The 25,595-nt window shown below is 38.6% G+C and overlaps 2 protein-coding genes across 4 annotated transcripts; one reads left to right on the top strand and one right to left on the bottom strand.

The window, feature by feature from the left end:
• Positions 1–1,127: 1,127 nt before the first annotated feature.
• DDX28 (DEAD-box helicase 28) lies at positions 1,128–2,982 on the bottom strand. Its single transcript, XM_035543618.2, has one exon. It carries the CDS (start codon positions 2,948–2,950, stop codon positions 1,373–1,375), a length of 1,578 nt encoding a protein of 525 aa, XP_035399511.1. The 5' UTR covers positions 2,951–2,982; the 3' UTR covers positions 1,128–1,372.
• DUS2 (dihydrouridine synthase 2) lies at positions 2,355–25,595 on the top strand. Of its 3 annotated transcripts, none has more exons than XM_035543646.2 (16): positions 2,355–2,446; positions 3,334–3,473; positions 5,498–5,543; positions 7,879–7,970; positions 8,872–8,915; positions 9,712–9,772; positions 11,296–11,343; positions 13,998–14,063; positions 16,176–16,246; positions 16,752–16,838; positions 17,880–18,048; positions 18,993–19,114; positions 21,545–21,688; positions 22,899–22,986; positions 23,619–23,692; positions 24,903–25,595. In XM_035543646.2, exons 2-16 carry the CDS (start codon positions 3,351–3,353, stop codon positions 25,138–25,140), a joined length of 1,473 nt encoding a protein of 490 aa, XP_035399539.1. In that variant the 5' UTR covers positions 2,355–2,446; positions 3,334–3,350; the 3' UTR covers positions 25,141–25,595. The 3 variants fall into 3 exon arrangements, with proteins under 3 accessions (XP_035399539.1, XP_035399538.1, XP_035399540.1); XM_035543645.2 differs by lacking the exon at positions 2,355–2,446 and adding an exon at positions 2,985–3,076; XM_035543647.2 differs by lacking the exon at positions 2,355–2,446 and adding an exon at positions 3,015–3,076 and having other exon boundaries at positions 3,338–3,473.

Raw genomic sequence — 25,595 nt, 5'->3', positions numbered from 1 at the left:
TGAATGAACTTCAGATATTAGGTAAGTAGTCTATGCAATGAATGGGTCAAAAACATGAATGTTTTTACACCTAATTTAGAAAGTTGAAAGCTTTCCACCGAATAAAGTAACTTTACTACAGCTTGTAACTTCCCTAAGAGCCTTTTAGCTGTGGAATTGAACAGAATACATGCGCACAATTTCTAGGATAAGGTTATAGCCTTATGCTTAAGTGGTTACCCATGCAAGTTTTGTTTCTATGCTTTTTACTCTCATACTCAGAATGCAAATAGCTCCAGTGCCTTACTTGCTTTGAAACCAATGATTTAGAGATACTCTGCTGCAATCTTCTAGCACAGACTGAAAAAGTGGACAGTGTGAGGAAAAAACAGCCACTAAAAGAAACAGCTGTGATAAGTCACCGCAACATAAATCAGAGCTAAAATACTGTGTGATTATTTACCATGGATACCAGCTAGCAGCTAGATATGAAATAACCTCAGCCTCATGTTAATCCTGTTGCTTTAAAGCAGAAGAGAACAATGACATGATACTCAAAAGAAACCTTATGCACCTGTTCTGTTACGATAGAACTTGAGAGTCAAAACACTTCCTTTCCTTGTCACAGGAGACATTTACATTTTTTTTTTTTTTAAACTCAGTATAGAGAGCAGATGTCACTAGAGCCTGCATGAAAAACAAGCAGAAAACATGATGCATTTTTTTAATACAGTAAAGCAGCACAGATGTCTGCTCCCAGTGAAAGACAACTGTAAGATGATAAATAAGAGCTTGAAAAAGCCTTGAGTTTTATCGTACCTTCTCACTCCCACCCATCTTTACAGATATTTGGTCTAGAATTCTCTGAATCAAATGCTACAAGAAAATTTAATGTAATTTACCATTTAGTCTTTCCACACATAGCTAAAATTGGGTCAAAGTTACAACAAAGTTAGGAAAACATTCTTTTTTTTTTCTTCTGCCAGTAGACATTTTTAAGATTGAATACTGTTGTTTAAGTGCTGTTGGTGGGAAGCACTGAAATGCAACAGAGCTACACATCATATAGGCATACGTTCACTCTGATTTGAATAAGTTAAAAGTCTCAAAAAAATTAAGCAAATGCAACAGATGACAGAATTCTTGGGTCTTCTCCAAAGGTATTTTATTATTCACTTATTAACCTCCTTTTGGGAAGCTGTGAATTGTGACGCCTTTGGAAGTGATTATCGCAGCTTCCAGAACAGTGCACAAAATTAACCCCATCACCTGGTTATGAACCTCAATTCTGTACTGTTTCAGTGTAACTCACACACTTGAGCTCATATGCTCTGCCTTAATAGCTTCAAGCTTAGGCCCTGCCAGGCCATTTATTACTGCTTGGCAACCCAAATCAATCTGCTTTAGGCGGAGGCTCGTTAATAGAGCAGTCCATACCCGGGAGACCTGTCCTTTTCCGGGCTGCAGTCTCGATTTTCCGCACCAGGTCCACATCCCACCGATGGGTGACAAAACTAACCACGGCTCCAGGCATCTTGCTTCCGACGCGTCCAACCCGCCCCACACGGTGCAGGTAGTCCTGCAGCGTGTCTGGGAAGTCGTAGTTGACCACTAGCTGAACGCTGCTGGTGTCCAGCCCCCGGGAGGCCAGGTCAGTGCAGACAAGGACGGATACGTCACCCTTCTGAAAGGAAGCAAAGATGCCGGCTCTGGCAACGGCTGACATCTGCCCCTGCAACCTCACGTGCTTGATTTTGTGGTCATCCAGGATGTAGCCCAGCCAGTTGACGGTGCTGGCGCTGTTGCAGAAGATGATGACAGCCCCACCGGATGCCGGGTGGTCCTTGAGGAGCTGCAGCAGTTCCGGCAGCTTGTCCTGGCCCTTCAGCCGGATGAACTTCTGCTGGACGTGGGGCGGTAGGTGGTGCAGGCTCTGGGTGGCCAGGCTGGCGAAGCAGCCCACGTCGATGAACCTCCCCAGCATCTGGCTCAGCCCAGCGGGGAAGGTGGCTCCCACCACCACCACCTGCGTCCTCTCCTCCCGGGGCCCAGCCGGCCCAGGGGCCCCAGCAGTGAGCGGGGCATGCGCCAGGATCTCCTCAATGGGCGCCGCGAAGGACTCGTCCATCAGCGTGTCTGCCTCGTCCAGCACCATCCACCGCAGCCTCCCGAGGGTCAGAAACCTCCTCCGCAGCGCATCCCGCAGCGCCCCGGGGGTGCCCAGCAGCACGGCGACCCCCGGCGCCCTCAGCTGCCGCCTCAGCCCGCCCGCGGCGCCGCCGCCCGTCAGCCCCCGCACCCGCAGCCCCGCCGGCCGGCACAGCGCCGCTGCCACCGCGCCCACCTGCGCTGCCAGCTCCCGCGACGGCACCACCACCAGCCCGCTGGGCGCCGCGGCCTTTTTCTCCTCCTCCTCATCCTCCTCCTTCTCGGGCCGGGCGAGCAGGCGGTCGAGCAGCGGCAGCAGGTAAGCCAGCGTTTTGCCACTGCCCGTCTCGGCGGCGCACAGGGCGCTGCGGCCGCGGAGCAGAGTGGGGATGGCGAGGCGCTGCACCGCCGTGGGGCGGCCGACCTCCAGGTTCTGCAGGGCGGTCAGCAGCGCCGGCTGCAGCCCCATCTCGGCGAAGGACTGGCCCTGAGGAGCCGGCGGAGCCTTCAAAGCGGGGGCAGCCTTCTGAGAAGGTTCCAGCTGGAAGTAATCCCCGCACGCCTCCCTGTGCTTCCAGCCCGCCGACACCAGCCGCGGCCGCTCCCAGCGCCCCACTATCTGCCAGCGGGGCTGGCTCAGCTCCGGCCGCCGGCTCCGTAGCAGCAGCTTGCCGGAGGGCACCGCCGCCTCCCCGGGCCGCCTTTCCTTCCGCCGCTTCTCCAGGCGCTGCCGCAGGGCCCAGGGGATGCGCACCACATGCTCCGGGGGCTGCGAGCCCACCGCCGCCCGGGCGGCTGCTGCCCCGCCGCGCCTCAGCGCCATGGCGGCGGCGCTGCTCGATGACGCCGTGAGGCGACGGCCGGCCCACCCGCCTTCCTTATGCCCCCCGTCGGCCTTCCTCCTTCCCTGCCTCCGTCCCTACTCCTCAGCCGGCTCCACGCGAGGAGGGTGAGGAACGGTTTGGGGGGAGCCGAACTGCCGCCTCGCGTCCTGCTTTCACTGCCTGACAGGGTGGTGCCGCCATAAGGGGAGCCCCCCACTGTGGTGGACTCAGGGCTCCTCTCACCCTGTGGGGTCGAAGCACCCAGCCTGCGAGCAGCCAAATGAGGCTCCACAGCCTCGGCCCCCCCGAGGAAAAGTTCTGGGAGTTTCCTGGAAGGAAATAATATTCCATAATCCCCACTACCCCATATGTTCTGTTTCAGACAGTGCCGCAACAGGAATGACGGTGAACACACCGCTGTGTTTTAGAGGGAAGAACATCCTGGCACCCATGGTGCGAGTGGGAACCTTACCGATGCGTCTTCTGGCCATGGACTATGGTGCTGACATCGTGTACTGTGAGGTATGGAAGAGGAGCAGATGAGGCAATCTGGGGACAGGGTTACTGAAAAATGGAAGCAAAGGAGTAGGCTTGGCTTCCTGTGGGACTTTTTCCATATACTTTTCATTTAAAAAATGGAAAAAACAGAGTGGCTTGAGAGAGCCTTTTGAGCAGTCAAGTTTACGGTAGGCCCATCCTTTAGGACTGTTTAATTATTTCAATTAATTTAGATGTCAGAACAATTTCTTCATGTTCTACTCCTGTTACTACTTAAGACTACTGTAACACCCACAGTAAACAGGGTGCTCAGCTTCAGGTAGCTTCAAAAGTGACCAAGCAGCAAGACTGGCAGTACTGTGTAAGTATGGATGTGCTCGGACAGCGGAGCAAAACTGGGTGAGAGGGTAGGTTATTCTAAGGTTACAGCTCTACCCCAAGAAAATGAGATATCTGTACTAATAGAATGGACTGAAAGGAACTGTCAGAATCAGTCTGAGAGGATCTTTGATCTCTTCTCAGAGAGACAATATGCTGGGTATGATATTTAATTAGTTGACTCTGCTCCATTTGAAAGAATAGCTATTGCTGGATGATGCAGAAGAAATCTCAAAATCTAGTAGTATAGTTACCACTATGTCAAAATTGGGAATAATAGTGTGTTTTTCTTTTTTGACAGGCAGTAGTAGTTTTCCACTTGTCTGTTTTACATTGGGTTAAATGAGACTATACATTTATTTTATATATTTTTAATTTTCTAGGATGTCAACTATAGATTGTATATACAGGAATCACAAATTTACAGAATCTAGTTACGATGCCTTTGACATGTACTAGTATTTGCTGTTAGAGCTCTGTCTTAATAGATTCAGGAAAACACTTCTATGGATTTTTATTTTTTAAGAATTTACTAGATAATATAGAAGTTATTTTAGGCAATTGTACAGCAGTTGTGTAGCAACAGAGCAGTATTGTGTAGCTTTGTTTTGATACGGTAAAACAGAGTTTTCCAATTTTTCTTCCATCCTTTCCCTGCAATCCCTTTCTTATTTTGGAACTCAAAGCTACTTCAGATCTTAACGTGAACAGTACCTGTTAAGAGGTATTGTGTAAAAATTTAAGTTAAAAGTGGTACTAGCAAGACTTAAAGTGTAAGTAAATTAAAAATAATCTAATTTATTGTTTGTTGTTTCTTACCTGTTAATCAGTAGGTCTTAATTTTTTTTATTTGACAAAACAAACAACCTGTAGTAAGCAAATGTTTTTCAGATAACTTATAGTAGGGCACTTTTTTTCTTAATTTATAGAACAGTTGGGTTAACAGCTGCATTTTATTTCAGCAGCTAAAAAGTTTTATCAGCTCAAGCTGTAGCCCTTTGCTAATTAAAGGTAGTCAGTTTGTTTTAAAGCTCATGTATAATCAAATTGATGAGATACAGCTGCAAAAATGACACAAATATTGGTCTTAATAAACCAAAATGCATAAGTCTGCAGTTAAGCTTATATATGCAGGTTGGTGTTTTGGGTTTCCTGTAAAGGAAGATCACAAATTCTAGAAGAATGATGACTGTATATTAAGTTCTTCAGTAAGCTTCAACACAGTTTCATTTTATCTTTAAATAAATATAGCAAATCTTTAAAGCTTTTGAATTAAGGTAACAAAGTCCTATAAACCTTATGTAGGTATTTTGTTTACCTGTGGGTTTAGCCCAGTGGAAACCCACTTAGTCTTTGAGATGTCTTCCTATAGTATTAAGTTGTTTTCCCTTTGTTCTCTGGACAATTCATTCTGCTTTTATGTCTAGCTTGGTAGAGAGATATTTGAACAAAATGGATCTTCTAGAACTGTATCAACATCTCACCTTTCATATTTTGCAACTTTGGTTGAGCACTTCATAACAAATATAAACAAGTATTTAGTTGTTTCTTTTTCTGTATTTGGTATCTCTAGATAGCTATCTTTACTTAATAAAATAGAACAACTGTATAGAGCTGGATGGGTTATATGCTTTTACTTGTAATCATTTTATTCCCCCCTTTGTTCTCAGGAGCTGATTGACATAAAGATGCTGCAGTGTAAGAGGGTTATAAATGGTAAGTGTAGCATTTGTTTTGTTAATATCTGTAAACTTTCTTTTTCGAGTTGAGAAAGTAATTACTTTGAAGTAATTGTGTAGGGTTTACAATGAGGTATCAGTACAGATGTAAAATAAGTTTTTGAAGCTTCATTCTTATGCCTGGCTGCTGCTGTACAGTTTCAGACTTTGTTTTCCTTCTTAAGAAATTTTCAGTAGTTCAGCTAATATCCCTCAGGAAAACCACAAACCTTCTTCTGAGGATAGGGTTAACCTGTTAGTAGCTAATAGTTTGGTGTTCTTTCTGGGACCCTAACACAAGGTTCTTCCCTACTTTATACAGAACAGCAAATATCCACCATTGACGTAAGCTATTACAGGGATTTGGTGAGTTTCTTGTAAAGTTTTTGGCTGAGGTCAGGTCAGTGGGTGTGCAGGTACAGGCCTTGGAAAGTGAAGGTTGTTATAATTCTACCTCCTAGAATTATGTCTGTCTCTCTTTACTAAGAAAAATGAGATCATTGTTGGAAATCTTAGTAATGTTTCAGCATCATGCTTGCTGACAGCAGGTGAGAGAAGTAGCTGGAGTAGGAAGGACAATAAAATTTCAGTGCATTGGATGAAGTGCTGAAGGTTTTATCTTTGTGTGTCAAAAAGGCAAATAATAAAATTTTAATAAGCAGATGACTTTCCTCATTTCTGTGTCTATATACTGGTTCTAGTATCTCATTTTCTAGTGGTTACTTATGCCATCATAATAAGAAATAAACAAGCCAAAAATGCTTGTCTGCTTTCCCCACCCCCCACCCCAGAAGTTCAACATTTGTATGTGCTGAAGTAAAATCTAATTTCTGGAGCAAAACTACTCATTAGTTACAAAGCACTTTAATTTTTCCAGTGAAGTTTGTCAGTGGCTGTGGTGGTTTCACAGTGATGGCTAGTGAAACTCCACCACACTGCTCTTTCACTCCCTCTCCACAAAGGAACAGGGGGAAAAAAATACAATGAAGAAGGGCTCAAGGGTTGAGATAAGGACAGGGAGATCACTCACCAATTACTGTCATGGGGAAAACAGTGTCAGCATAGGGAGTTTAATACAATTTATTGCCTATTACTAACAGACTGGAGCAGTGAAAAACTAAAACCAAAATAAAAAACACTGCCCTCCCCCATACAGGTCCATACCGTGTACAGCACAGGCCCCTCATGGGTGGCAGCTGTTACCAGACCTGCTCCACCGGGGCTCCTCTCTATGGGCTGCTGATCTGGCCCTGAGTCTACTTCTGTTGGGGCTCTCCATGGGTCACATCCACTTGCTCCACTGGGGGCTGTGCCATTTGGTTCATGTTCCATGGCTAACCATGGCTGCAGGGCAACAGCCTCTTCCACCATGGTCCCTTCCCCAGGCTGAAGGGGAACCTCTGCAAGCCAGTCAAGGATTGTTTCTCTACTGTTTTCTCACTTTCTCCCAGCTGCTGTTTGGCAGCAGTTTTTTCTTTCCCTTTCTTAAATCTGCGCACACAGAGGCACAACTGACGTCACTTGTTGGCTCAGCTTTGGCCTGTGCCAGGTCCCTTTTGGAGCCAGCTGGATGTGGGGCAGCTGCTGCACTCCTTGCAGAGGCTCCCCCTGCAGCCCTGTTTGCTGCCAAATCTTGCCATGTAAGCCCAGTATTGTGGCCGAGAAACACATTAATTTAGACTGCAGTAGAGGCAAGTTCCAGTCATAAGTCTTCATAAACGTTAGCTGGGACATTGTAGTGTGCGTGTATATATATATATATATATATATATATATATATATATATACTTTTTAGTCTACTGCAGTAAGGAAACGACATACTGGATCTCATTGTTTGCTATTCTACCCTTAAATTGAAGTCTGTGGACTAGGTTTGGCCTAACACAATTTTCACAGGCAAGTTCTTAAATGGATATCTTTTGAGCCCTCCATAAATTTTACAACAGGTGAGTGGGATGAAAAACAGCTGTTGTGTCCCTGGCAGGGAACAGAAGCCAACCATAAATCTACTTTCCATTCCAGCCCCTTCCCAAAAATGGTAACGTTATGTTCATTCATCGTGGCTGATTCATGTTCAGATATGTTCTGGTGCTGTTGCTTCCCAGCAGACAGGCTGCGGGGATGATTAGGGAGCACTATAGGAGGGGGACTGCAGTGTGCAAGAAATGTGTTCTAAGGACTTCTGGGAGATAGGGTGCCATTAGTTGGACTGTTCATGGAAGTTTTATTTGATAGCATTTCATTTATATAGATGTTGTATTGTCATACGGCTTCCTGTATGATTACGTCTGTGTATTATATTTTGTCTGTTTTGTGTTTCTCATTTCATGTAGAAGTACTTGAAACAGTGGACTTTGTTGCACCAAATGAAAGAGTTGTTTTCAGAACTTGTGAAAGGGAGAGGCACTGCGTCGTCTTTCAAATGGTAAGAAACCACCAGCAGGTACTCTTCTAATAACAGTTAAACGAGGTAGTGCTAGTAACTGTAAGTCTGAAAGAGCTGTCTGTAATGCACCTGTTTATACTTTGATGCTTCAGGTGGAGATAAAATTTCACACCAAATATGTTGCAGATTTCTAATCTGTTGGTACACACGCAGTCAACATGCTGCAGTGTAAGTTCTCTATACAGCTGTTTTCAGAAGATGTGATTAAGATGAATTCTGTGCTCTGTGAAGGCATCTTGGTTTTGTAATCAGTATCTTTGTTATATTTCCAAACATATACGTACCAAAAATAAATTACACTGATGCATGATCACATGCTTAAATCTTACACTGTGAAGAGTTTCACTAGAAAGACTAAAATAAACGACATTGTATAGTCTAGATAAGAGAGTATTAGTATCTGCATTAATGTTGCACAAATGGATTAAAGGCTGCTAGAGGGAAAAAATAATTTCTTTGAATGCACTGCGTATAAGACATGTTGGAGGAAGGAGGCTGCATTAGACAATAAACAATTTTTCTCAATGGTAATGATAGCTCTGGAATAAGCTGCCTGTAAAGGCTATTAAATCCTTACTAGTGGAAATTTTTAAGAACAGGAAAAATAAATATCTAATTGGTGATCAGCTAAGAATGTTTGATACTGTTTTAGGTCAAGAATGGACTGACCACTCAAGATCTCTTTTTGTGTCACTTTTTGTTGTTCAGTGGTTGACATGCTTTAGCAAAATGCTTTGGCTATCTGTTGTGCTGTGAATGAGTCTATGTTACTTTGGACTAAATGCTTAGAGCAAATAATAGTTTTACACACATGGAAGTGAACTTATTTTTTATTAATTTGATGCTATTTTATAATTATACACTCTTGTTTTACCAACAGGGTTCAGCAGATGCTGAAAGAGCCTTGGCGGTAGCTAAGCTTGTGTAAGTCATCTTCTCTCAGCCCTTTCCCACTCTGGGTTTGCATTTTTTTTTTTTTGTTGATGGTGGTTGTGGTGTGTTTTGTTGTTGTTGTTTTGTAGAGAGGAATTATTCTGGAAGACAAATGGTAATGATTGAGAGGATCAGGGTAGGTCTTGATAGGACCCTTAATATGTTTAAGAAAAGTTATCTAAGACTGCAACTTCTATTTGAAATAATTTGTACTCAAAATAGCAGCTGCATAATTTCTATACTGGGATTGAAGGCTTTTTTCTAGTGCAGTAGCTGTGTCCTTGATCTTTCCAGTGTGAAATTTGCTGGGTTTTACACACCTGCTAACAAAACTAATATGCCTGTAAATGGCTCCTATTTTTTATGTTTTGAAGCACACAGTACTGTGCAGAAATGAAAAATACATCTCCAACCTATTTGAAAGGTGTTTTTAAGCCTTTGTTTCAAATAGATGAAACTTCCGTAAGACTTACTTTGTTGACACTGGTGAATTTGGTGGTTGATAAAGGTGAGTATCAATTAATTCTATATAAATGCATTTAAGATGAGTATTTGCAGCTTCTGCACAACCCTGGTCATTGAAACCTGTGGGCAGACGGTTGTTCAGACCACTAATAAAGTAGATAATTTACATAAATGAGAAGCTGAAAATTCAGAAGATCAAATAAAAACCTTAAATTCACATTTAAGCCTTATAATGATGAAAACAAGCTTCCCAGCAAGATATATATATTTCCTGATTCTTGTTCTCATATATTGAAATAAATTTTTGTTTCTGCTCTTTCAGAGAGAGTGATGTAGCTGGCATTGATATCAACATGGGCTGCCCAAAAGAATATTCTACTAAGGTAAGTGGCTTTTGATTATTCTTCCTCATGTGGGGTGTGAAATACATGTCCTGGTTTTCTGAGTTGAACAAATTAAAGCAGTAAAATTTTCATGCAGATACTTATCTATCTTAAAGAGATAGAAGGACAGATTACATCATGAAATTTTGGAACAGAAGAACCAAAGAGCCCTAACAATTGTAGGTAGAGTGTATAAGAGATGGCTGAAGTTTTTTTCCATCACAAAGATTGCTTTTCATTTGGAGCATGTAATGAGTGTAAGAACAGTGTAAGACACCTTTCAGGTATCTTGTATCTTCACTTGAATAGTTCATAATGTTCCAGCCTGGATCTGACAGTGGTCAATGTTGAATGTACCAGGAAATGGTACAAGTAAGTCATAAGATGAATCAAATCACAGAGGGATTTTCTCTTTCATTACTTTCAGCTTTGTAGATTGGCTTGCACTCTGAAGAATTACTTTTATGCTTCTAATATTTAATTTAACTCGCAAGTAACTTTACCCATGTAGATTTCTAGGGTTTTTCCATTTGAATCCCATTAACTTTTTTGTTTCAATGATAATGTCTGAAAATGACATGGTAAGTGAGTTATGCTGAAAATAAATATTACATTCTTTTTAAACTGAAATTTGAATTTCCCCTTGTTCTGGAGCCTTTTTATTTATATATTTAGATTCTGTTGCTTCTGAACTTTCCATGCATTTTGCCAGATGGCTTTTGATATAAAATGGTATTACCAGAGCACTGTAGTCATGAGGACATGTTAAATTCATAATGGTCTGCTGGTATTTTCAGTACTGTTTTATTTAGCCTTTTTTACTTTCTTTTATGTTATAGCTAAATACGTGAAAGATGATTTTATCTTTCTGCAGAGTCATAATTAAGAACAAAACACCAAAACAACCATCCCGTATTAGGGTGAAAGATCAAAAATTTTGCCAGTAGTATTGGGTCAAAAAAAATTACATGCAGTTTTTAACTTATTTCTTATGACTGCCTATTGGCCTCTAGATCTATGTATGCAGATGAGATGGTGCAGAAAGAACAGCCCAAATATTAAATTATTAAAGTGTTCGTAATATATTTAATCCAGCCACTTAGTTTTTGTTAACCTGCTTTCTAAGTTCAGAGTGTGTAGGCAGAAACTACTGACATGAAGACCTCTCAAACATGAAATGTAAAGCTAAAACAATACCTCTGTTCTGCTGTGACTTAATGAGTAGAAAACTGATAATTACAGTTGCTAAAAATGTCTTTTTGAAATCCTGTCTGCTCCATAAAGTAATGGGAGCAAGTTGGCATCCTGAATTACTACTTAATTATTCTGATACATTTCTAGGAAGCGTTTCACCAAATTGTTCACTAATGCTCCTCCATTTCGTATTTTGCCATTTTCTACTTTCTTTGGTTAATAAGCAGTGGATTTTTGCTGTGGTCTGCTATTAGGTGAAATAATTGAGTTGAAAAACGTTTGCATTTTTCATGTTCCTAGTGTGTAACAGTTCCTGTGTGTTTTCCCAGGGTGGCATGGGGGCAGCACTGCTATCTGATCCTGACAAAATTGAGTCTGTAAGTATCACCTTGTGGGTTTTAAACTGCCTTGAAAAGTACTACATGTAGTGCTCTACTGGAAGCAAGGATGAATGCATAGAAGACAAATTTGTAAAAGCTAGAGTAGAATGATCAGTTTTGAATATTAAAATTTAAAAAAATATTAAAATAGATGTGTGTAGGTATATTCCTAAGGACTTCTGGGCTTCCTGATATTGAGCAGTCTGCACACTGCTCTGGGTTTCCAGGGTCATTCTCTGCAAGTATGTTTTATTTTCCTTTCTCTTTAAAGACGTGGTACTTCCTAGTTCAATGAGTAGATGGCTCACTTTTTCCTGCTTCCCTATAGCTTATAGCTGCTCATTGTATCCACCTTCAGAGCTCCTGAGGGCAGTTGTAGTTTACAGTTCCCCATCTCTTTCTTCCAAAAGTGAAAGCAGAATCGGGTAAGTGTTGTTATCTGTGGAAAGTCAGTTAACAGTACAGGCAACAGAACTGGAACCAGAACCTAAATTTTTGAGACCTATATGGTATTCCATGAAGTAGGTAACGTGGATGATATTACCTGGAGTTAAATTGGAATTGATGTACAAGGTGATGAAGCCTGAATGAAATTTTTAGGAGTGGGACCTGAGGGGAAAGTATATGGCAAGCTGGAAGTAAATCTGGCAAAAATACTTTTCATAGGAGTGAGAGGCAGTTGGAAAGATGATTCCTAACAGCTTCCCTTCCACTCCTTAGCCATTATATTTTGTTTTGATATTCTTCAGTAGAACAGGAAACTTGAACTTCAAAAAGTTGGATTTTTTTTTAATGTAAGGTGTTAATAAGCAGCAAAATTGTAGTAATGAAATTACTGTTAGCCAACTGCAAAGGGATAACTAAACTTAGAAGACGTTTGAAATTGCAGCTCCAAATCATTAATCTATATGATTAAAAAGCATAAGATGTTTGTTCTTGCATCAGAATCCTTAATGAGGCTGACACCGAAAGCTTATTATATTTAAGATAAGATTGTGAAAATAATATAGTGATAATGTTTGGAAAATGAGGTCATCTCAGTTTCATTTATGTGTAAAAATAAAGAAAAATTAAAAATACTGAAGAGTATTTTTTGAGAGCGTTCTTATTTTTTTCAATCAAGAAAATGCTACAGAGGAAAGTTTGGAAACCACTAATTACTTCCCAGCTGTTTTAAGCATAAGAATTTGCATGTGTTAACTATAAAAGCTCAATTCTGTATTGGGAACCTAATAAGTACTGTAGCATTAAATAAAATTCAAGTTTCATTTGTATGCACAGCTCTGAAAGAAATCATTTACCTGAAGTTCCAGCTGTATTATACAGGAGAATTGCACTCAGTAAAATCACATGTATTATAATATCTCAAAAAACAGTAAAAAACCACAGTATTTTTCTAGTAACAGTCAGGATCAGCTGCTTTCCACTTTCCTGCCTAGGGAGCTATTGGATTTCTGGTGCCATTTTCCCACAGACACAGATTTCTAGGTTGGAAGAGACCTCAAGATCATCGAGTCCAACCTCCGACCTAACACTACGTACTCCACTAAACCATATCGCTAAGCTCTACATCTAAACGTCTTTTAAAGACCTCCAGGGATGGTGACTCCACCACCTCCCTGGGCAGCCCGTTCCAATGCTTAATAACCCTTTCGGTAAAGAAGTACTTCCTAACATCCAACCTAAAACTCCCCTGTCGCAACTTTCGCCCATTCCCCCTCGTCCTGTCACCAGGCACGTGGGAGAACAGACCAACCCCCACCTCTCTACAGCCTCCTTTAAGGTAACTGTAGAGAGCGATAAGGTCGCCCCTGAGCCTCCTCTTCTCCAGGCTGAACAAGCCCAGCTCCCTCAGCCGCTCCTCGTAAGACTTGTTCTCCAGACCCCTCACCAGCTTGGTCGCCCTTCTCTGGACTCGCTCGAGCACGTCCATGTCCTTCCTGTAGCGAGGGGCCCAATACGCTATGCATAAATCAATACGCTTGCATAAATCAAAGTATTCCTTTATAGTCATATAGTGATTTTAGATGTGTATAGGCCATTACGTGGCTCTTTTGTTTAAATATGGTCTGTTGGACTTGAATTCAGCCTCTGAAAATAATATTCTTTCCATAGCTTAGTTTTTTAATGGTTAAACTAACAACTACCCAACTGTTCGCTTATACCAAGTTTGTTTTAATGAGTAAAATGTGCTTTGTGTTAAGCATGGAATTCAGTTTACAATTTTTGTTTTTATTAGAAGATTCAATGACATTGCTTAATTTTTTTTCCCATCGTTTTTTTCCATCTTGAAAGCTTTCTTCTCTCAAAAAAGCTCTTTTTAAAGAATACTCACATGCAGTTTTCATAAACTTACAACTCAAATATGAAAAGAATATGAAAACAGTCCATGAAAATGAGATTTTGCACTTTATTTTGAAGTGATTGATGTTTACAGTTCACCTCCTATTAAAAGCAGCATTCATATTTAGCAGCTAAAATGTTATACTCAATTAGAGATTGTATGTGTTCTTTAAGCACTTAAGATTCTTTATAGAGGTACGATAACTAGTGTTATATTGTTCTAATTTCATTGCATATTCAAGAGAGAGGGAAGAGTTTTATTCATTTCACTTTTGTAATCACATTTGTCTTTTTTTCTCCCTCTCCAGATACTGACTACTCTTGTTAAAGGAATTTGTAAGCCAGTAACCTGCAAAATCCGCATTTTACCCTCAGTAAGAACATAAATCATCATGAAGTTTTGTATTTTTGTTTAATACTATGATGAAACGTCAGTTATAATATATGGAAGTTTAATGTATTGAAATTTTAGCCCCATTATTGTGAAACAGCTTTTGGAATTATAATTTGTTTGGGATGCCAAAGTTATTTTCTCCTCTAATTAAAAACCTCAAGACAGCATTAGATGTCTACACACAGTCTTATTCGATTCCAAGCGTGGGTACTTCTATATAATGTGTCTTAGTCCTGTTTATTGTAACCCACTGAGTTAATCCCAAAGCTTTTGCTGATGGATAAGCACTAAAAGAAAAATAAAAAGGAAAAATGTACTGTTATTGTAGAAGATTGCCAAATATGGAATTGACTGAGAGTAATATCGTGTACATAAGCACAATGTGGCGACCTTTGAATTTCCTGACAGTCTGCGTGAGGTTTAAACTGAAGGGGAAGACAAAGGCGTACTGTTACTTCTCCAACTTCCAAAATCCACCTTAACAAAGATTTCACTAATGAAATTGTTTGCAACAGTAACTGCCTGTACTCTAGAAACTACTTGTATTTTATGCTGCAAGGAGACTTTTAATGTCTTGGTTCCTGATTTACTCCACATGCAAACACATCAATAAGTACTACAAATGATACCCAAATTAAAAACAATTTCTGCAGCCTTTTTAGAAGCTGTTTGATAGATTGAGCACTGAAATTGCTAGTTTATACGAAGAGATTTATAATCTTACCCGGAAGCACCATCTCCATCACAATTTTAGAATGACATTTTCTAGATAGATTCTTGGGTACAGTCCTTCATTTCAAGAAAATTGTGGTGGGACTTACTTTGTTAAAGCTGTTGCATTTTGTACTGTCAGTGTTTTTCTAAAATTTAACAATTAAGAATAGAGCGAAAATACCTACTTCTTTTTTTTAATAGCTGGTATATTTCCCTTATTATTATTTTTTTGTTGAGTCCCTTTCAAAGTTTGTAAAGCTCCAGGAGATGATTTACGTTCTCTTTAAATGACTGATTATTTTAAAAATCTGTATCTGATTACCTATTTATTTACTTTGATTGCATATGAACTGGAAAGATAGTTCTGTAGAGGGATGAGCTGTAACTGAGCTAGCTACTGTTCAAAAGTAATTTGCATATGCACTTAATTATATGAACAAATGAACCCTGTGTGAAAAGAATCACTAACTCTGTGTAAGATCATTATTTTTGAAGTACTGCCTAATAGTATTAAGCCAAAAAGCTGGCACCTCTCATTTACATTTCTACAGCCATCATAGTCTTTGTTTCCAGCTGCTTTTGCATAACGTGTCTCCAGTCAGAACAGCAGGTGTGCTTCTGTCTCTATATCCATGCCACCTGGTAGGTGTTGTATTTTTCAAAGACTGCTGTTTTGTGATGGGCCACAGATTGCTCTCCAGCTTTTGAAAAGAAAATTGGCCTCTTTTTTTTCCCCCCATGTCTCCAGAGCTGCAGAGCTATACAAGACAGACTAATTCAGCAGCGTGCCAACTTTTTCTCTTTAAAGATGTGCTAAGAGCACCCCCTTCTCCCCTGCATCTTTTGGTTCACTGGTCATGTATGAATACCATTTGTACTTTTCAGATACTGGTTAACTTTAAGATATGCCTGAGAAGAATATATATAGATGCATGATTGCATTTTACGTTCATTTTAGAAGGCATTCTCCTAATCATCCATCTAAGATGCATTTTAATTAAAATTTACAGAGTAGTCATTAAAGAGGACTTGCTAATCAAGTGCTTTGTATCACTTTCAAATGACAGTCTAAAAGCCTGTTGGAAAATGCTCCTTTAATACAAAGTATTGAGTTATCTGTCTCAAGAAAGTTTTGCAATTCATGGTTTCAAGGAAGTGTTGAAAATATATTCTTATTTTTTTCCATAATATCTAGTTCTTTCATTGAAGTATATATTAGATAAGTATGCATATGGGGAGATGCTGTTGAAGTACATCATATCTTTCTTAATGAAAGAATGGAATTTCAACGTTTGTTTGTGCAATGACATGATGGTTATCACATGATAATTGTTTCTTCTCTTTAAACTAAGATCATGTCATTCCTCTTATCCCTCAGGTTGAGGACACTGTGAATCTGGTGAAGAGAATAGAAAAAACTGGTATCGCTGCCATTGCAGTCCATGGAAGGTAAATATGTTTCAGGAAAGTGTGTTACATTTTTACTGCAGTTTTCTAGCCAATGTTGCACAGTAAGGTATGACTCAAGTAAACTCTACATTTAATATGTAGTTCTGATTTCAACTGCTAGATAAATCAATCTTTTAGAAAACCAATACAGTAATTAGGGAATGGATCTATTTGGTGCTATTGAACTATTTGCAGCTATTTTCCTAAAATTTTAGACTCAGTCAAGACCAAATAAAAATAAAATTATCTTGCACATTGAGTCTAAAAGCCCTGCTTATCTGGGTATGGAGTTAGAGTAGGAACATTTTAAAATGCATTTGATTTAAAATAATTATATATAATTATATAAACTTATATTTTTTATATATAATTTATAATAATTATATAAAGTAAATGAGTACAAATAAGTATGTCCAAGTAATCTTTGAGTTATTTCTGCTGTGATCTAAGTATGTACAAATTCCATAGGAAATCTTTGGTCTTGTCTTTTTTCTTTGTTGGAAAGGAAGAAGGAGGAGAGGCCTCAGCACCCTGTCCACTGTGATGTGATCAAAGCCATATCTGAAGCAGTCTCCATTCCAGTAATAGCAAAGTAGGTTGTGCTAATCAGCTAGTTATTGCAAGATGCCTGTGCCTAATTTAAGATGTGCTAGTGCAGGAAAAAGAAGATTCTTCATGTGGAGGCAAACAGAAATATTGTCTCTAAATCTAAACGCAGTTATCAGTGATGGAACTTGGCCTTGGGAATTACCACTGTATCTCAGGTTTAGTTTTAAAAGTCCTTGTATGCTTCAAAAAATTACTTCTTTTCTGTGTCACAGCCTATCCTATGCAAGTTGTTTCTAACTGCATCCAACAGCTGAATTTTTTGTGATTTTAAGCTATGTGCAGTGACTGGTTATAACCATACCACTGTGTGTCTTGAACACTTGCACAGTAGAGCTCATCCGTCCCACTGCTCAAAAAGTGTTACATACTGTGGTGTCATAGTTTTCCCTAGCACCTGCTTAGCCTACAGGCCTGCAAAAATGTTGGCACTGAATCTCTGCTTTTATTGATAGATCCTTTGGTTACTCTGATGATAAAATAAGGAACTCATTCTTATAAAAGTTTAGCCACAAACAGGTATCTCCTGCTTCCAAAATTGCTCTTAAAGGTAATGAAAAGCAGCTGACTGCCCTGAATTGACTGATTGACATCTTTATACATTTCGCCTGTTTGTTAGTGGCAGTAGAATCTCCTTGGCCAGAGAAGCTCTGTCTTTTAAATGAAGTTCTTTTGATGTCAAGTTTGCCTGGAAAAGCTTTGACTCTGCAAACCATACACTTGGACCAGGAATTTGAGAGTAGTTAGTTTCCTTGTTCACATTTCTGTGTAGAAAATAAATTGAAAATCAAAGTTTTTGCTGTTTGAAAGTCCGTTTCTGTACTGGACAAAGGAAATAATCCATGCTGATGGTTTTTGCTATTCCTCTTTTCAGTAGCTCACCCCCTTTTGAGTTTTCAGAATATTTTTTTTAAAAATATGGAATTCAAAAAGAATGTAATATCCCATTTGAAAATATGGGGTGTGTTAAAGTACTTATAATAGCAAATAAAACTTTCTGGAGTATAACACTGATGTTTGTTTGTAGTGGAGGATCTCATGACTTCATCAAAGAATACATGGACATTGAGACCTTCCGGAAAGCAACAGATGCCTCGTCTGTAATGATAGCTCGTGCTGCGATGTGGAACCCATCCATTTTCAGAAAAGAAGGTCCTTTCCCCTTGAAGGAAGTCATGCAAGATTACATCAAATATGTATGGTGTTCTTTTTTTTTTTTTTTAAATATTTTACTTGTAATTAACATTGTTTAGAATTTATTCCAAATCTTACCATGGTATCTTAACTACTCTTATTTTCAGACATAGTCTCTAATGATATCTTAACATACTGCATACAATGTGAGTCTTGCAAGTGAACTGCTGCTTCTTCTGTTTTGTTGTGTTCAGTAAAAACAAATTCCAGAAATCACTCAGAAAACAATTTTTCCTAATGGTTATTTTCTTACATACCATGCCTTTTATCCTAGTGTTTTTGGGAACAGTTGGGAGGTTTACATCTAAAAATGTCTAGAACTTTGAAAAGCCAATGATAGGTAGGGCAACTCTCTTGATACTGTTAGTACAATTAATATTGAACAGAAAAGTGAAGGAGTATTAAATACTCCATTGCTGTTAGAATCATTTTTAGAAGTTAATTGCCTATCACAAATACTGTCAAGAATGTTTAGCAGCTGGGAAGCAAAGGCAATGATTTGTCAAAGTAATGCTGTATTGTAGTATTACAGCTCCACTAATTGAGTCATCTATCATGCAAAGTTGCTGGATCATTCAAAATAGAGTGCTTTTAATAGCAAAGCAGGAAATAAATTGAAAATCTGCAGATTTGATCGTGGCATCAATTAATTTTTTTCTGAAGATTTGGACTGTCATTAACCAGTTACTTATTAAAAATATTACTTTACTAGTCAAATCTGTTAACTCGTCACTTGTTTCATCATAAGTATATAAATAAGTTGAATTTCATTTTGTGAGAACATGCCAAAATAATCAAGTTATACTCATGTTAATTATCTTGAATTGAGAAAACTCTACACTGTGCTTTGCATTTCAGAAATAGTTTTGAAATTCATCAAGAGTAATGAGGATTACACAAGAAATTTGTTTGGTGTATTTTGATATATTTTGTCTTTCTCCTTCAGGCAGTGAGATATGATAATCACTATACCAACACGAAATACTGTTTGTGTCAGATGTTAAGAGAACAATTAGAAACTACTCAGGGCAAGAAGCTGCATGCTGCACAGTCCACACAGGAAATCTGGTAAGCATGTACTTCTGAAATAGGAATTGTCTCTGTCAGACTTGCAAACCAGTTCTGTCTGTAGCACTGTCTGGCATTTAGACCCTCAGAAAAAGTTGGGAAAATAAAAAGCAGTTTCTAAAATGTGGAGTACTCCAGTAGCCCTTCCCAAGTTTCCTCCATGCTCAGGTGTTAAAACTTTAACCCTAAAACTGTCTATATATTTGACATACTAATGTGAGAGGTACATCACTGAGTGATAGGTATTTATCCAATATTTGCATGAACTAATTAATTCTAAAAAAAAAAAAAGTTTTGCTATTTTCTAGAGGTAGTTTGGAGGTTAATAGGTTGGAACTTCTGAGATTTTTATAAACTTTTCCTGTGCGAGTGGGGTTTTTAATATTGATGGGATTTTAATGGCAAGATGTATATTTTAAAGGACCACTTAGAGATTATCTCAAAGTGATATATGAAGGTAGCCTGTATGACACTTGCATATATTTTTTTTGTGCTGCTTCTCATACCTGAAATACCAGAACCGAATATGACAACCTTTTTGAGGAAATACAGTAGCTTTATTGAAGTTCTTCATCCTAGACCTCTGAAATGATCCGAATGAAATTTCTGGAATGGGGAGGCAAAAAAGGAAGAAGGAAAAAAATGTGAGAAACAATAAAATAGATGTTAAATTCACACAGAATGGAGGGGAATTCAAATTCGGACTCACTCAAACTGAATAAAGTAGAGGTCTGAGCTTGCCTATGTCATATCCACGTTGCATGCCACAATTATTCTGCTGATTGAAGGAGGGAAAGTCTTTTGGTTTTTATAAAATGCAGCCTGAGACTGTTTATCTTCCATATATGAAACTGGAAAGAAATGTTGAAAGCTTGAAATATTTTGCAAATTGAATTATTGTTGTCTAGTGAGACCTAATCAACATTCTGTTCGCATTTAAAATGAATGTAAATGTTTTCAGTACTTCTGTCTGTTTGCTGTGATTTACCAACTCTGTAAACACTGCTGCCCACAACTGTTATGTATAAAAGGAGCTAGCCTCTGTTAATCATAAAGGAGCAGTGGAACGTGTAAACAACACTTAAATTTTGCAAGATATTTTTCACTTTTGCAATTAAGTAGCTGAACAATTTTTTAGCATAGTAACTTGCTGTCTTTTTGCATATAGTTTTCTAATTTGGTTAGAAGAAGTGTAGTATAGATTGAAACTATCTTCTATAACTTCAGATAAATCATAGTCAAAAGGGTGGTGGTGTTCTCTACTGCAATAACAGTAGTGCATATTATGTAAAGAAAAGAAATTATAAAGTAAGAATCGAGCCTTTAAACAGGTAATTAGAAGAGGTACAGTTTATGCACATAAATACTTGATGGACGTCTGGGGTAAAGTTTTTGGTTTTATGTGCTATGCCTAGTGATGCTTTAGGGGCTTCCAAAGTTGAACACAAGCATTTTTGTACATGGGATGCATTTACCATGTTCAAAATTGGCTTAAGTAACACCGACTGCGTAAGAGAGGGGCAGAAGAGAGTGCCTCTTAGAAATCAGTTTTATCAGTTTTCATCTGCAGACTCAAAGCCTTCTAACCACTATTTTAAATAGTCTGTTTAACCTCCAGATAAAAGAATAACTTTCAGTTATTTAAGATTAGCCTATAGGTCGCCAGACAAAAATGTTACTTAACACTGCTGCCTCGTGGTGGGGATAGTATGTTACAGCCATTTGAGATTTTAATCTCAGTACTGAACTCACGAAAAAGGCTGCTGCATTTCAGATAAGTGTTTGCGTAACAATACATAACGAGCTGCCTTCTCTTAGAAGCATCATTCAGCATTATTCAGCTTCAACACTTTTCCATTTAGAGTACTGACGATGGTCGTGTCCAGAATTCATTTTATTGTTGAACAGGCTCATGCCAATGAGTACTCTCATAACTTTCAGCAAGTAAGTTTGCCAGTGCTGCAGGTTATATCGTTCTCTTTGGAAAACGAGGAGTATCAGGTTTTTCAGCGTAGGTGGAGCCTACAATGGATGTAAAATTGAAAATGATTTGAGGCACTTGCCATTGACCCAAATCCTAGTTTCCTCCCTTGCATTGGGGCTTGCAAATAATACTCAAATTGAGCTAATAACTTGAATGGACATTGCAGGACTTGTATTTCTTATGATTCTGCCTGAACTTTCAGATTGCAAATTAAATATATAATGCTGGAAATGACAATGTTCTACTTGTAGCTCAAGTATGTCTTACGAGACATGAAGGAGAAACAATATAATGTCACTGTACAGAATATAGCTGTACTTCCATACAATTCTCTGTACATATATACTTTCTTTAAATACAACTGGTTTCTATACTTAATTTTCTCTGTCATAATGGGGTACAAAAAGTAAGCTGATCTCCAATACAAAATAATTTTGTTTCAATAGCGAAGTCTTTGAAATGGCTGATTTCTATGAAGAAACAACAGCTGTTTTCGAAGCAAAGAAAACATCCCTAGAAACTAAGATACAAGATGAAGATGACCAGATAGAAGATCCAGATGTGATAAAAATGGCTGTTAGATTTGACAAGTAAGTATGCAAATTTATTTTATTCAACTGTTTTGCATCTGTAAATAAAAACTAAGAATTTAGCAATGTTTTCTAGTTTCTAGAAAATAACAGTTTGCATAACAGCATGTACTGAGCGCATTTTTATGAAGCAATTAGTGTGCATCGTTATGTAATCACTAGCGTCACCATTCTTCCTGTGCTACTTGGATGCTATGAGATGTTCATGTTCTTTAGTTCCAGGCTTCCCGAGATTCAGTAAATTTATTAAAAGTATGAGTGGCTTTAAAAAAAATAAGCATCTGTATATAAAGAATTGTGAATATACAAAGGTATAGAGTTCATTAATTGTTTTGTGGAAATTTGATTAAAAAACGCTTTTTTAATAGAAAAAGTCCAGCATAAATTTCAGAAGTCTATTCCAAGCAGATACCTGATGATGGGAACATGTTTAGAAGGCTGCAGATAAGTTATTCCTTGAGAAGCTAATTCATGGAGTTATGTACAACATTGTTTTAAGTAACTTTTGACTATAATCTGAGGCATATAGAATTGCTGTTACTTTACATGTTATACCCACCCTGCTATTAAGTCTATCAAGCAGCTCAAGGAGAGTACTATACAAAGTGCTCCTCAAATCCAGTCATAATGCATTAATAGTTACAGGGTATATTACATGTCTCCCTTAGGACAGAATACAGTGTTTTACTGTATTTTTTCTGCCAAGTACAAGGAGCGAGTACTTTGATATCAGTAACTGAATCGTTGCCTATCTTTGCTACGATTATTTATTTGATGACTCTACCGTCTCATAACAGAAGCAGCTTCTGTTCTTTATTTTAATGTTTCATATTGTGTTGTTGCTTATAATAAACAGTGTCAAACTGTATTTCTATTCTGTATCATAGATTTAAGTAGAATTTCCTTTCTGGTCACTGTTTTTTCTCCTGTATTTTTACAGGATGTGAATGTTTAAGAAGAATAGTTAATAGAAGAGTTTAGGGTTTATTTTAGGTGCTAGGTCAGACATGTTACTTTAACTATCTAATAAGGAAGTGGTATTTTTCTCCTAATTTGAGCTGTAAAAGTAAACCACAAAGAATAACATGCAGAAGCAATATAATGAGTAGCCCTTATTTTGTTGAATTATTGAGCTGTCTGTTTTAAAATAGATTTGTTTAGTAAGTAAACTGTAAGCACAGTTGTTGACCGCAAATTTTTTTCTGTCTAGGCGAGAATATCCACCACAGATTACTCCAAAAATGTATCTTCTGGAATGGTGTAGGAAAGAAAAGCATCCTCAGCCTGTTTATGAAACTGTGAGTCAATCAAAAGAACCTTTTCAGCCATCCTCCCTGTCTATAAAATTGTTATTTTAAGACTCGGGGTAGTAAGAAATTAGCTTTCCACTGTGACGTAACTCTTGAGTAAGCTGCTTCAGAAACGGTAATACATATATACATACACACACACACACACATATATATATATATATGAAAGTAGCTTATTTTATTGTAAAAAAGTGAAAGCCAGACCTTCAGTCCAGTTTCAACTGAGTTGTGAAAGAAGTTGCTGTAATTACAGCTTGTTACACAGGAGGCCGTGTCCAAGTTTCTTTTACTTCTGTGAAGTAAAGAATTTGGTTTCAGAATGTTTTCTTCTGTTGTTGGATGCTGTTATAGGTAGGAACTAGACCGTATAGTTGCTTGGTTGGTTGGTTTGCTTGTTTTTTGTTTGTTTTTCTTGTAAAGCAAAAGTGTTTGCAGTTTGGACAACTTTTTTTTTTATATATTCTAAATATACAAGATTAAATTTTTAGTCTGAATTACAGTAATTTTAAAGGCGTTACTTAATGTGGTCTTAAGAGTAACAAAGAACCTTGACAACCTTTGTTGTGTAAATGACATGACTGTTTTTGACACATCCCTCCCTTTTAATTCTTTATCTCCAGGTTCAAAGACCACTGGATAGACTGTTCTGTTCAGTTGTGACAGTAGCTGACCAAAAATACAGATCAACTCTGTGGTAAGTCATCCTTAATGTTTTTTGTGGCTGTTTCTGAAATACTGCTGAAACTTTGCAATGAAAGTGTACTCTAGTTCACAGCTCTGACATTAGTAAAAGTCAGCTAAACAATACTTCCTAAAGCTACCTGCGGGGAAAAAAAATCTGAAAATTGAATGTGACAAGGGAGTAAGCTCAAATAAACCGTTACTGATTTTAATTCACCTATTACGTTAGTCCACAGTTCTAGTGGAAGGGGAGCACATAGGTGACCCAATTTAATTGTGCCTATGAAGTGTGCAGTGACAAACCAAGGGTGGCAGAGGGGACATTTGGAGGAGGCAATGTTCAGCCACTACAGCAGATCCATTTTCAGTAATAAGTCAGGATTAGGTGTCTATATACAACAAAGTAGAATAAAGTTCAGTGGCATCTCAGGGATCACAGTTGATCAACAGTAACATCCAGTGCTGATCTAAAGTTTCATGACAGTATTTTATGCTGTCGTCTATTAATACTGGAGTTGACTTCAGGCATTTGCACCTAAATTGAACTGGATTTAAATGCAAAGTTAGAGCTCCAACATTGGACAGATTAAGGAGGATAAATGCACACAACAATTACTGGTGTTTCCAGGATTCCTGTTCAGAGACTTAGGAAGCTAAGCTCAGATGATGTGAAATGTTGAGAAGAAAACATTTTCAAATATTGAATTTGAATTTCACAAATGTGTAATGTGCAGTCAGTCCCTCGTGGAATTGACAGAAGTTTTTTATTATGGAACAGTTCCTGCGTATGTCAGCATCAGTGAGTGAACTTGTATGCCTACCAGAGATATTTGGGCCTGAGTGTCTTTTCAGAAAGTGATCCTTCAGTACTCAGTTTTGTTTAGTGATCATATTTGCAAAAGTCAACTTATCTGAGGATTGCAACCGCTTGGGCCAAACGCGCGTTGACTTCATATCTTTGAAATGAAGAGTATTCGAGACACAAGACCTGATGTAGTATTCCTAGAAAACCTATTACTATCAGCAGTGAGAAATCAACACTGACACCTAGCAAGATTCAAATTCTTCTTCTGGAGCTGATCTATTTTTTCTTCTGCTGTGAGATGACTACAAATGCTGTTTATTTCATGATGTTGCATCAGAGACAGGAAATTAATTGTGTTTTGGGAATGTAGAGACTTCAGCTTCTACTTTTACCTGTGCTCTGTCTGCTTGCTCTTCAGGGACAAGTCAAAGAAACTAGCAGAACAGGCTGCAGCTGTTGTCTGTCTGAGAACTCTGGGTGTCCCAGAGGGAAAGCTGTGTGAGGGAGAAAACCACCTGATAAACAAACGCAAGAGGGAAGACCTGGAGCACTTGAATAACAGAGACCATGGAAAAGATCTTGCCGAGCCTTCCCATAAAAAAGCTAATTTTACTGAAGAAACTTCTGACATGAATGTGCCTCAGATGCCACGGTAGCACGGAGATCAGAGGTTTCAGGCAGCTTCACAGAAGCTACAAATAAGCTCCTGTTTGTATATCTTGCTGTACACATTTCGTTTGGATTCTCTGAGACGGATAAATTCCCCAGGTGTGAAAGATGCCAATAAGATGTTTACTATTCACCACTCCCTGTCCCTGTGGTGCCTTTCAGACTGGATAAATTAGCAATTTGATTTTAGAGAACATTGAGAATATGATCCCAAACAATAAATTTTTTTAATATCAGATGCTTTCAAGGCTGTGTTGTAGTTGGTTTTATTATTTGCTTGTTTATTTTAAGAAGTCTGTGGTGTGCTGGTAAGAGATTTCTGAATGTATCGGCCATAAGAACCTAGGTTCATTATGGAACTATGTATTTAAAAAGAAAAACTCATGTTGGAAAATAGTAGTAGCTAAGTAGACATGGTTTTGTCAAATGAGTTTCATGCATG

Source organism: Cygnus atratus, chromosome 12 (genome assembly GCF_013377495.2).
Source record: "Cygnus atratus isolate AKBS03 ecotype Queensland, Australia chromosome 12, CAtr_DNAZoo_HiC_assembly, whole genome shotgun sequence".
NCBI classification, from domain to species: Eukaryota; Metazoa; Chordata; class Aves; order Anseriformes; family Anatidae; genus Cygnus; species Cygnus atratus.
The sequence above is the reverse complement of the archived record's forward strand: the minus strand, read 5'-3'. Positions and strand labels throughout refer to the sequence as shown.